General features: G+C 39.6%; 1 protein-coding gene across 1 annotated transcript; it reads right to left on the reverse strand.

The window, feature by feature from the left end:
• Positions 1–253: 253 nt before the first annotated feature.
• EAF2 (ELL associated factor 2) lies at positions 254–11,170 on the reverse strand. The gene is made up of 5 exons (XM_009327143.1): positions 11,082–11,170; positions 10,261–10,397; positions 9,372–9,517; positions 5,572–5,838; positions 254–1,094 (listed from the first exon to the last, which is right to left on the reverse strand). Exons 1-5 carry the CDS (start codon positions 11,148–11,150, stop codon positions 1,048–1,050), a joined length of 666 nt encoding a protein of 221 aa, XP_009325418.1. The 5' UTR covers positions 11,151–11,170; the 3' UTR covers positions 254–1,047.
• Positions 11,171–13,671: the final 2,501 nt, after the last annotated feature.

The following is a 13,671-nucleotide window of genomic DNA, read 5'->3' on the forward strand; positions in this document are numbered from 1 at the left end:
ACTAGGCAAACACCTTTTCTTGTCTAACATGGCATCACTTACCAATGGCATTTGGATATAATCTGTAATAAACAGTCATCAGTACACTAGCACCGCCATAAACTTTTGGCAAAATAAGAGGACGGGGTGGGGAGTCTGTATCAGCTACCATTTCACTGCTTTCTATTTCCTTGCATGACCCTTTCACTGGCATAACTCCTATAGGTAGAAAGTGGAATTCTTAACCAGTAAAAACAGAATCAGACGCATGAAAATGATAAATATTGCTTTATTAAATTACTTTTATACTCCTACAAAGAAATTTTCTGATTTCCGTTACAGAATTAAATGAAGGAAATTCATTGCTGTCTCTGCAGTTATCTAAATTTAGATACAAAAGGTTGTAAAAAGACCAGCCTATTCAAGTTACATAAAAAAGGCAGAGAATAGACAAGTTCCCTCAGGAATCTTGAGGCTCAGAAATATAAAGTCCTATAATACAATGAAATTAAGAATTCAGCAATGTGTTGAACAATTGTAAACTGTAACTGCACTAGTGGACCACATTATTCAGCAGTTTCCTTAAAGGTATGAACTGTGAACTGAACAAAAAGTGTAGCTGACACAGCAGACCTCATTTAGTTGTTCTCCCTTTCACTCCCTCCAAGTAAAAGTTGTGAGATCAGCATTCAGCATTTACATGATAGGAAGGAAACTTGCCTCCATAAATATCAGAAATTTCTCCATTCCATAACTATTTATATAAAGTAACTAGCTGTTACAAATCAGTTTCAAGTAAAACAGGTGGCTGAGGCAAAAATAATCAAAATCAGATCATACACAATTTTACTGTAAATACAGTAATTTGAAAGATAAACACATAACCATAGCACTGACAGGATATCAATGCTGCTGTATTATAGACATGATGTGTCAGTAGAAAATTAGGATGTCTATTATCAAAATCGAGGACATTCATTCCAGTCTCTGGTAATCTAATCTTAGTGCAAAACAGATGCTAAGACGTATTTAGCAAAAAAGGTGATACATTTAAGGCCAAAAATTTGTTCAGTCATCACTATCGCTTCCAGATTCACTCAGCTGCAAGTCATTTCCTAGAAGAAAGAGAGTCATCATATTAGTCATTTTCAAGGAAACACTTTTCTTCTTTCAAGAGATTCCCTTTCCCAATTAAAGGCTTACAAAAACTAAAACCAAACAGGTCAGGGGGGTTGGACTAGATATCTTTAAAGGTCCGTTCTAACCCAGACTATTCTATGATAGGAAAATAAAGAGGTGTAGAACCAAACTCCCCAGTGACAGAACCTTAGAGAGATCGCTTTCCTACAATTTTAAAATCTTGGCAAGGAAGCCATTAGCTTATTAGCCACAAATGCATTTATTTAATATCACCAGATCACAAAAGACAACACCTAGCTATCTTTGCCACCCACATTTTCATGCTTCATAAGTGGGAAAACTGCTGGTGAATGCAGTTTTGTGAAAAACAAGTTGTTGTTGGTTTTGTTTTTTTTTTTTAACACATCTGAATGCGGAATGTATGTGCTTGAAAACAAAGTAGTGTCTCAATCAAGAAGAGCAGCTCTTTGATGTACCATTTAAAGATGTATCAGCAACCTACTATTTCAAACAGGTTTTGGAACAAGTGAACAAACAAAACATAAAAAGAAATTTTACACAGCACTTTAATTTGGTGGTGGCTATACGTGTTTCAAAATGGGGAAGTAAGAAGAAAGACTACGTTATGCTTGCAATGGATGTCCATAAGCTTAGGCGGTGGGAATCTTTCCAGGATGACAGATAACTAACAAAAAAAATACAGCTGCATACTATACAGAATCTACATCATATCTAGCAACTTCCCACACATTTTTAAGAATTTGTTCCAACTAGTACACTTTTATTCACACCTCCATTGCCAAACGACCATTAAAAGAAAAAAAAAAAAAGGAATGTATCTCAGGTCATGGAAATGGCCTAAAAAGCAAAGAAAAATCAGTGAAACTGAGTAGGCACACTATTTTCACATGCCCTTTCCTCAGCTGCAGCACCCTTCACAGATCACTTTTGCAGATGGATAAAAAAGTAACCTCGAGAAGGTAAACCCAACAAGACACTCAGACTGGATCTTTTGTTATCAGGCATATCATTTCTGCCAGAACACTGAAGTCTTTAAGGTGGCTGCATTTAGCCTTCTTTTGTTTTTCACTATGTCATCACTAAAGCTTAGAAAGTGGTACATGGTTCTCTGCAACAAAACAGAAAATACTTTATGTAAGACAAGAATAGTGAAGATGGCTGTTTCCAGCAATCTTTAAAGTACTACTGTAGACAAGTTTTTTCCAATCGTCTATATAGAGACATGTACAGCCGTATTATTTTAATATAAATTAAAAAGAAATTTTGAAAGAACAAAATCAAGTAATTTGTCAATAAATATTCAGGACAGTATATTATCCTGAGAAATAATATTTCAAGGCAGAGAATGGCATTAGTAAATTAAACTCATGCATTTATCACTCAAATGAAAACTTACAGTGAATTCTTAGAAATCCCAGCCCTGTTATGCACTACCTACTTTATGAGAGGACTGGGAGCACGAACAAGAAGATAGCCTTCCAAATAGTGATTCTGCAGCCTTCAAAAGTTATTTCAACATAGTTAATAGAAATTACACAAACCCTATAACACCAGCCAAAAATACCAGTGCTTGTGAAAACCAGCAGATGGGAAAAGCAAGAACTCCAAGTTCCAGAAATAATGCATTAGGATTTACTTCAGGGAAAACTTTCTGCCCCATTTTTATAACCCCACCTCCAAAAAACACCTTCAGAGAGATGGCAAAATAACACAGACTAGAGTTGGTAGTTTTCAGGTGGGTTTGGTGCAAGAATGGAAAGTTCATTTAACTAGGACTCTGAAGAAGCATCTAGACTCTATTGCACTTAGGAGGCAGCAATAAAGTGGGGAAAACTGTTGAATTCAGTTTTCACAGTGCCAATTGCTTATTAGCAATATTAATTGGGGAAATAGATTGCACTGCAAATTACGACATTTCCTAAACTTTTAAATCGGTGACTACAATACGTTCAATTGAATTCTTGTGAGTTATAGGGGATGCGGAAACTCATAGGAGTGACCTGCGTTTCACAGATCTTAGTGGTCACACCAACACCAAACTAATACAAGGGAATATTGTTTAATGACTAGCTGCTTGTACCAGCACCGAGTAGCAAAAGAGAAGTGAAGTTGTGCTGAATACCATGTACGTAATACAAGACCCCGGAATAGCCAATCTATGCTGCTTTTTCTTTGGAAAGTTACTTTATTTAACATAACTCTCATTTAAACAAAAAGAAGACATAAAGCAACATATGATCAAATATTTATGAAGAACAGATTCATTAGTGCCACCAGTTACAAACTTTGTTATAAGGCAAGTTGTGAGCCTATATAATCAGCTTCTGAAGGTAGAAAGGGGAAGAAGCAGTATTTTGGGGGTGAGGGGCAGTCTTGAGCCCTGGATTCCTGAAGGGGTAGATTATGTATATCTGACAGAAGTATTTGGTTACCATGCTCTAGATACCACCTCCTGTGTTTTCCAAGTTCCACAAAACCTCAACTGTATGATTTCTATATGCAAGATGAAACGCTGCTCTCTAAGCCTTCCCCCAGCCTTCTGCCTGCACACAGCAAGCCAAAGGAAAACTTCAGTAATTACCCAGTACGGCCCTGATTTTACAGAGGTGCACAAAACTAGTCACGCACATAAGCAGTCAAACCTCAAAACAGGATTAGACAAGCAAACAGCTTGTGCTGACATTTGTTGATTCAATGTTTTATTTTTGTAAAACATTATTTGAGATGGAAGAAATGACTGTACAGGATCCCAACTGAGAACTCTTGCCATTCAAGCTAGAACCACGTGCTATCCATTTAGTTCCTCCAGGTTTCACTCTCCTGCCAAATACCCTCAGCAAGGGAGCTAGAGAAACATTCTCCTTGAAAGTAACTTTGTTGATCTTTGTCTAGTTGAAGAGTATTTTAAGCATTAACCATACTGGAAGTTGGGGACAGAATCGTTTTAAGCAGTAAAGAGATCTGAAAACCGTAACAGAAGTAAATGGGATTAAGCTAAAGATCTAGGCAAGCTCAGATAGTCAAGCCCAAGGCTTGATGCTACAGACAGAGGTTCTACGTATCAATGTGGTTCTCAAGCACTATCAAGCCACCAACTTCCCCTGTAATAGTTTTGATGTCATCATGTTTTAAGCAGTGTTTTCTCACTATGACTGTTGGAACTGGTGGACTTGGCCACCTGTACTTGTAAGTGTATTTCTCAGTAGAAGCTTTGCCAGCTGGGATTCTGTCACTGGGGATAGAGCTTAATCTCATTTTCATAACAGTTGTATCTAAAGCATGAAGAACGGGAAATCCCATTTGTGAATAAGGGTTGAAATAAATGGCACACTCTAAAGTTATGCAAATTATAAACATGAAGACATTGTTCTCTACAGTGACAGTAAAATGAAAGCAGCATTTAGTCCTTTGCACAAGAAGTCACAGGACTTTTCAGTCTGATCTTATCTGCTAATGCAGTACATAAATAACCAGCACAGATACTTAATTAAAGTATTTAAATACTAGCTACAAAAAAAACCCTGTTCATGTTATCCATTAAGTACTGAAATAAAAGTAGATCTGCCAGAGTCTAAAATTTCAGTGTAAGAAGTTTGCATATAAATGATAAACCTTAAAGATCTTAGGCTGCAAACCAGGGTTGATGGGAATCTCTTCAAACCAGGAGCCTGCAGCTAAGCACCTAATTAAAAATGTAATCATTTTCGAAGAGTCACCATAGCTGAATACTAACTTCTATGTCTGAATGCTCCTGCTATTTAGGTAGCAAGCTTAAGATTCTCTACCTAGTGGGGTTTTTTTTCTATCCACACTCTCCTTTTTTGAATACACTGAGCATTCAACTCCAGGCTGCGCAGCAACCACTTCCTGAAGAACATCACAGCTACTCTTCAAATTACATTTTTAGTTGCCTGAATGGGTGGAATAAGTTAATATCACCTGAAAGCAAATCGCCTCCTTCCTTATAGGCAAAGGACAGTTTTGCCATGCTGTCCAGTGGAACAGTGCCATGAATAATTGTAACTGAAGTAGCTAAGAATACACCATCTCTTCTGTAATTCAGAGTGTTGCCAGTATAGTATCTTTCCCATAGTTCTACCCAAGAAATAAGCATATGTTCTGGGAGTGCCCTGTTAGTTCAAGTATTTTCAATACAAAATTACTGTTCTCCAGTCCCAATGTATGTAACTGGGAGGAAGCCAAAAGAGCTTAGGAAATATTTTCAACTGCATCAGCTTTAATTTAATATCTCTGGGACCAAGAACCTTCTAGCCCAGTGTCTAATTCAGACTGCTGCTGAACAATCAAACCCTAGCATCACTTCCCACAGTTTTAATTATAACAGAGACATACTTAAAAACAATATGGTTTCCTTTCAGAATCTTGATGTCTGGAATCGTGCACTAAGAAAAGAACAGCCTTTGTACTTACGTAGTGTATTCATCATATGACCACTGCTCTCTTGGGATCTGTTATGACTGGCATCTTTGTCAGGGACAGCCTGTTGTGGTATGGCAGACACAGTAGGCTGTGGCTGCAAATACGGCATTGATATAGGAAGAGAGGGCTTCGTTTCCTCGTCTTCAGAATCACTAGAACTATTTTCACTACTTGATGAAGAGGACGAAGAACTTTTAGAGTCAGATGAACTGTCAGAGCTACTCAGCTGGTCCATGATACTGGCTTCTGCTTTTAGCTCTGCAAACAATATGATTTGTTTCTTAGTTAACATTCATCATAATTGAAAATAAGAAGGAGGGAAAAAAATTATAAAAAAGAAAAATCAGCAACAGAAATCAGGTACATGCATTACAGTAACTAGAAAAAAAACCAAACAAAACCAAACCAAAAAACGCCAGAACTCTCCAGAACAAAGAAAAGGGCACAAGCAAGCATCCAGCCTGTCATGTGGTTTTCTTCCATCGTAGCTGGGGCACTTTCTCCCTTTCAAGCCAAGCGTTAGAACAAGGGTGACTGTGAACCCAAATGCTAACCCCACATTCCACAGCGTAGTGCATCCCACATAGCCTTTAATTTCTGCAACTAGCAAGTCTTCTGTATTTTCCTTAGCACCCCCGAAGATGCCTTTCACTGACTAAAAACTGCAGTTACAAGTCACACAGATAAGTTAGCTGCAAGATGTCTGCAGCTGCACCCAAAATGCCTCCCAGCAGTTCAGCATTACAATCAATACATTTGTTTGGACTATGTGGCATTTTGCTCAAAACCAGGTTAAGCATGAAGAACATCCTAATAGTAAACTGCGGATGGTTCCTTTGGAAGATTTCACCAAATCCTTGTTCTCTTTATAGATTTGGGGGTGGGGAAAAAAGCTAGACCAACATGAGGTAGACAAGAAATACTGGAAATTAACAGATCAAACTGACTCAACCAACTTGCATTCTTGATGAAATAACTTACCTGACTACAATAATATTTAGGAGAGTATGACTGGATAGATCATGCTGCACACTATGCATTTTTTATATATACCAGCCGAAGTCCAACATACAGAGGAAGTTAAGTTTTGCAGAAAGGGTACACGTAATAATTGCGCAAAATAGGGGTGCTGCTGAAGTGAGAAGTCTGAAACAGACCACTGAATCTTGAGGAGTTACCCAGAGCGCAGAAGTTCATCATTATACAAGATTGTAACTACCCAGACATTTGTTAAGATGTTCCTGAAGTACTCCAAGTGCTTGTAAGACCAGCTTTGATATAGCAGACATAAAAAGCAAGTAGGAGAGTGGCTCATCTCAATTCACCCAATACAGAAGAACAGGTTGAAGATGAAAGGCACCAAGATGCAAGGATGGCTCAGAGCTTAATCAAGAGAAGAAGGGAGAACAAAAGAATAAGCTTCAACACAAACTTCCATGCATCCTTCCAATTCTGAGTTATCAAAGGCCACTCTAAAGGAAAGGTACTTAGGCCAGTACCTTATCAAAGGCCAGTCTAACGGGAAATGGTGTTCAGGAAAATGGCACCTGAAATAGTGCAGCTATGGCTACAAGGACAAACTAACCCAATGCCAAGGAAGAACAGAAAGTACAATAAAAGACCATACCGGCTGACTCAAAAATAAGGAAAGAGAAGGGGCAGGGAGGGGAAGAAGCACCCTCCTGTTAGTAAGGTCATGTATAAAAGAACAGCTTAAGGACAGAAAAGACGACAGAAAAGCTAAGGCAAAAATTAGGATGCAGCTAGCAGAACTATCAAGAAGTCATTTCAAAATTAATTCTAGAGAAGAAAGGCCAAAGAAACAACTGATCTACCACACATCTGGAGCTGTAAGCTAACTGAAAGACACCACTCAAGTCCTACGCACTTAATTCCACTTCCTCCCTGCTCTCACCAATGTCTAATAAGAGAAAAATTTTAAGTGAAAGGCTAACAGTTAATACCAAAAACTGAGGAATAAGATCTCTGCTTTGAATTTTGACGTAATTTAATCTGACAGAATTTAAATTAAGTATTTTCAAACAGTGAAGGAAGGGCTGTACGTATACTAGAGGACAAGGGTAGAGTGATCTTTCCCCCACCCAAGAAAACAAAGCTAGTAACAAGTTCAAAGTAGTGTACTTAAGCAGGAAGAGACAGTTACACAGCCATGGGATGAAGAACAATTAAGTAGGCAACACTTCTGAAGAGTCTGTGAGTTACAGTGGATCACTACGCACAGTTCTACCGCACCATGCTGCTGCGGAAACGACAAGCATTACACTGGGATGTGATACTATTTGGTCTTTGTGTGTAAAGATGAATAGTGCTTGTAAGACAGTCTTCTTACTCAACTCAGCACTGCTAAAACCTTAGCTGAAACAGTAAATGTATTTAGGCACTATACTTCAGGAAGTTTTTGGACTCGTCCTAAGACAGTGAAAGGAGAGTGACGATGAATCAGGGATCTAGAAAACTTAACTTCTAATGAAATATTGGACCAGCTGGCATCATTTTGCATAAAGAATGGGAAAGACATAGCAGCTTCTGAGCACGTGAAGGACAGCTCACAAGCAGTAGCGTAATCTGGTCTATACTTGCATGATAAATATGAAAGTAGTAATGGGCTTACTGTCAGATGATTTATTAGGAGAAACCTGAACAATAAGGAGAGCAAAGCCCTGGAATGGATTGCCAGAGAGAACACCAGGATCTGTCACTGAAAGGCTTTAAGAACAGGTTAAAAAAATTATGTCAGAAATCTGACCTTAGGACAGAAGGATGGACTAGCTCACTTTAAAAGGTCCCTACCATCCCTATTTGTCAATTATTCCGCATTCCTTAGTAGTACTCAAAATTGGACTGGCACTACACAAGAGTTTGATACATGTTGGCAGCCACTTTGGTGACTTACAATATGTTTGACACCACCAATTCCCCCCAAAACAACAGACCACCAAGAAAAAGCATCATTTTATTCCATGCGCCCAAGTACTCCTTCCTCTTTGCAACCTTAGATGTATTCTAGTACTGTTGTGTAGTATAGATTTCTGGTCAGAGTTTAAAACCAATGGGGAAAAAAAACCACCTTCATAATGACACATCTAAAAAAAAATCTGTTTAAAGGAATTCAGAACATCTTGGGAGGCAGATGTCAACTCCAGTCAATGAAACTGCCACCTGTCAGCATTTTTGTAGCAAGTAATTACCACCTGCCATCTCCCTTGTCCTCCAGAAGGAAGTAAGGCCTCCTATTAAGTGAAATATGAGTGTCACACCAAACCAGAGTCTCCCAAGAATACAGTACATAGCACTATTCAAGGGTTGATTTATGCAGGTTTTTAGCTGTCTTTTTCATTGGAACCTCATCTTTCACAGGTCTTATCCAGTAATTTAAAATGTATTTTGAGTTGTAAAGCACTGTAACCTATATGTTTGCTGGGTGCAGAGAAAGAATGAGGAGCGATGTCAAAATGGAAGCGACTCAAGTAGCAGTGGAAGACAGAATCGAGAAGAGAGAGCAGCGAGATCCTTGGCATTATTAAGCCTAATGGTTCATCTGATTTTTTTACCTTAGCAAGTTTCAAATACTGCTTTGTTACCACTTGAGCCAGAGTGGTCATTTCCATATGAGGGTAAAGTGCTTACATAGTCAGCTTCTAGTGTGAGTCTCAAACTAAAAAAAAACAAAACCCAAACCAAAAACCACACAAACAAAAAACCTTGGCTCTTAAAAACAAGTTGCTAGCGAGGAGCAAAGTTTCTGAAACTTATGTGACAGTGGAACTTACCTCGTTCAATATCATCCATAGGAGAAGATGGAAACATCTTTTCTTTTGGTGGAGAATTTTTAACGTTGTTTGGAACCTTAGTTGCATTTCGCATTTGCTGCTGTTGCTGCTCTATGCGAGACTGGACTTTACTGCTTCCTTCAGCTCTGTGTGTAAAAGCAAAAGGTTTTTAATTACTCTAGAAGACAGGATGCAAGGAAAATGGCAAGAATACAGGGAATACAGTACCTTAAGTTATGGAATCATCTGTCATGCCTTTCCAAATAGCATCATTAGATTTCTAGGTACATTATTATACTGGCATATAATTTTATATAGATGTATTAAAAATTGTGTTTTAATACAGTGCCAATAACTTTTTAAGCCTTTGTCAGTTGATTTGTTTTTATACCTGGCTACCCAGGACCACTTAATAATAATTCTGCTGGAAATTACTTATATGGACTCAGCAGCAGAAAAAAAAAAATTCAAAAACTCGGTATGAGAAAAACAAGCCATTAATATTACTGAAACTTGTCACAGAATTTATCTTTTTTTATTTTCTCATTTAGAAGTCAGAAGACAGTAAGCAAGCTACCTTCCAAACAGATATTTTTGCCTCCCTCTAAACTCATCAGAAAATAGTTACCATCTCTTTCAACAATGTGACAGTTTTCAGTTAAAAAAAAAAAAAATTCTCATTTCTTCCGCCAGTCAAGACTCGAAAGCTGTGAAGTCAGTATGCTCAGAAAGCAGGCTTTTCACTCTATTGAACAAGGCCACATACTTTCTAAAAATTATGTTTTGCTAAAAATAGTAATGGGTAGTTATGTATCTCAATTTAGACTCATTAACAAATCGATTTTCACAATGAGTAAAGCACAAGTTGTTTCTCCTGTAGATCACCCACCTGGTTTTTTTCACAGTGATGTTGCTACTAAGTTTCTCTAGGCGACATTCTCCAGTGTCATGGTTGATAATTAAGATACATTCTTTTAGGTAAGGCTTCTTTGAGCCCTTGAACACAGTCACTGGTGGAGTTGAGCCCTATTAAATCAGAAGTCCAGTAAGTGTTACTACCGTAGTCTTTTTTTCTTTTTTCTTAGAAACAGCAATCCGTCACAGTGATGACAAGTTCACTATAAGTGATCATTTCTAGCCTTTAAAAGTGTTATCGGTTAATTCAAATTAGATTCACAGTAGCCATGACCAAAAGCAGCTGGTGACTGACCAGAACAGGATTTCACCCAGCTTAGCTTAGTTTGAAACTGATTAAATGCTTATTTCCCAATGAGAGCATGCTCACTGTAGGACTCCTTTTACCAAAATGGGTTTCAGTGACCATATCAGCAGAGCAGTAAAGCATGGCAAGTAGTAAATTTTCCCTTTCCAGTCTTTCCTGCTTTAGAACTGCACTAGAGCAGTAAATACCAAGGGGTAACTTGCACTGCCAACATCGACATGAAGTTTTTCTGTGTACGCAACACTTCTGGGTCATCCTACAGCATATTTCCAATGTGGTGAATACGCTTAAAGTTACAGCACAGCTGTTTAACCTTTAGGTCTTTTGTAATTTTACGTTCTTAGAGCAATTGTTTTTCTACTCTAAAAATCACACAAGCAGCTCTGAAACAGCACTGAAACTTCATATCCTTCTATATTCAGTATATACTTATGACAACAAAATAAATCATTCCCTTAGGCCCACCACTCTTCAGCCATCCCACTCACCTCAATATTTGGCAGTGTTATCGTCACCTGTTCACCTTTACCAACTTCAAGGTCTCCTTCACACGACATATCAATAGATGCAGGCTTAAAGTCATCTAAATATAAAAACAAAGTGGATTATTTACAGGCTTTTCAGGAATCTTATAAATGTAGACACCTTTTAATTGCAATTGGAGGCTATTAAGTTAAAGCCTTTTTTTGCTAGTGTATCATCTACCATTCCCCCAAGCAGATCATTCCATAAGTCAGCATTATTCAAAGTCAAGATGGTTTTCTCAAGATTCAGGGTAAGTGTTAACACCTTTCAGTTAAAATTAGAAAAATGCTTTTAGGTTTTAATAGTTAAAGAGGCTGAATGAGCTGTGTTGTATTTCAAAAGATACATCATCACATAATTACTGTCAGAAAAATCAATAAATAGTTCTTGAAATTGTCGATCCCAAACATGGGAGATGTAGACAAGTGACTCAAAATGCAAAAAACATCATCAGTGCTCAAATCCATTTCTGTATCCATTTCCGATTTTACTGTAACACGCATGTCAGAAGCTGACCAAAACTTGGGTTTCAGTATATTTATTTTTGTCAAAAGTGAAATTACTTCCCAATTAAATATTAATTTTCTTTTTGTCTTTTTCAACATCTAAAGTATTGATTAAAATAGGTTTTAAACAAAAGAAGGTATCAATTTCCGGCCCTTCTCAAAAATCTGAGACATTGAAAATAAGCACGTGTTCAGGCATCAGCGCTGCTGCTATGTAACAAACCATTAGCTATAAAAGTATTATTTCCACCACAAACGAATTGGGAAGGGCTACAGCTAAAAGGCCTGCCGGCACAGATCTAGAGAGATAGGACGACATCAAGAGGCTCTGCGAGGCACGTGGTAACAGATGTGGGTTTGAACCCGTGGTTCCAGCAAATGCAGGCGCGGGGCCAGTCTCGCACCCCGGGGACGTCCAGTGCCCTGCCTCGCACGCTGGGGAGAGGCACCCTGTCGCAGCTGAAGGGAGGCACGGAGGGACCAGGCACGTAAAGGGGACCCATGAGACGGCGTGCTCCCCGGCCACAGCACGGCAGGCGCTCCTTGCCTCTCCACCTCTCGCATCACCCGCTGCTGGTCACAGGCAGCGGCGCTCTGTTACAGCTGGGGAGCTTCCCAGTTCAACAACGCCGCCTGTAACCCACTGGCCAGGCGGCACAGACCACAGCTGGGAGCCCTGGCTCCGGCTCGCACACCAACCGGGCAAGAAGACCAAGCTTCAAGAGCTGGTGGGCAGGACTACGCACACAGCAGAGGGCTTTGAGCTAAGACACAGGTAACAGCCCCTGCCAGGCTTGTTTACGGCAAACCCCCACACGTCAACTTACAGGGATAAGCGTAAAATAGTTCCAAAGTTTCTCATCGAATTAGAGAATGTTTGCTTTAATATACAGCCACTGGGTGGTTAATACTTTAGAAAATTAAGATACTGATTCCAGTGTCCATAAACGGACTTCTGATCTTAACTTTTAACCAGCAGATGCCTTCCCCTTTACTCATTTGTTAACAAAAACTTCAGCTGTCAGAGAAGAATAATTTCTGACATTTGATAGAACTGATGAACATGCCAGTTTCTATGTCTCATTTGTTGGAAAGGGAGAGAGATTTCAAAACAGATTTTGGAACAAATCATCAAATTACAGGAGTCAGCAAGAAATCGTAAGGGCAGGAGGTACCAGACGTGGTTTTTAGTCCTCTTCAAAATTAGGGTAAATTTCAAGTTACAGCATTTGTTTAAATCCATTTATAGCTTTTGCCCACTCCCTCCCCTCTCCCCCCCTCCCACAGTTGCAGACAATCCTACTAAGTGCCATTCCATTTGCTCACAGAAAGCACATTACCCATCTCGCTGCGCTGCATGAAAGCATACGGGACATTCTCCAGAGAACGTACGCGAGACTGAATCTTGGGGATCAGTCTATAAATAATGAGACGTCAAAACCAGAAGCAGCAGTCCTAAATTACCAAACTATAATCCTCAGAGCATTTGTTTCCCAGCTACCCTCAGAATCTTTGAGCACACACCTCTCTAGATAGTAATTATGTACTCAGGGAGGGTATACTAGCTTTGTGATTAATACTGCCTTTAACCTTTGATTGCTGAATTGTACTTAACTTCTAAAAACTAAGCACAAGGAAAGAGGGCAAAGCCAGAGCTTCAGCCCAATTCTGTTTTCAGCAGAACTGCATCGAGACACTATTCTGGATGCAGAAGGCCTAAAAAGTGAAGTTAGTGCCTAGAAAGTAGCGAGGGGCAGTACCGGGGTACAACGGCCGTACACCTCACCAGCACCACGCTCTCGGGAGCAACTGCAACCCGATCCGCACCGCACCGCTCCCGAGGTCCCGGACCGGCACCCCAGCCCCAGGGACTCGGTGCCCGGGTGTGCCCCGGGATCCCGGGACGAAAGCAGACAACTCATTCCGGCTTCCCGGGCCCTGCCTCTGCAGCCGACTGGTATTTCGGCTCCCGTCAGGCTACCGGTACGACCTGCCTACCGAACAGATAAGCTCCTCCAGAGACAGCGCTTCGGCGCCTGCCCGAGCG

Source organism: Pygoscelis adeliae, unplaced genomic scaffold (assembly GCF_000699105.1).
Source record: "Pygoscelis adeliae isolate BGI_AS28 unplaced genomic scaffold, ASM69910v1 Scaffold227, whole genome shotgun sequence".
In the NCBI taxonomy this organism is placed as follows: domain Eukaryota; kingdom Metazoa; phylum Chordata; class Aves; order Sphenisciformes; family Spheniscidae; genus Pygoscelis; species Pygoscelis adeliae.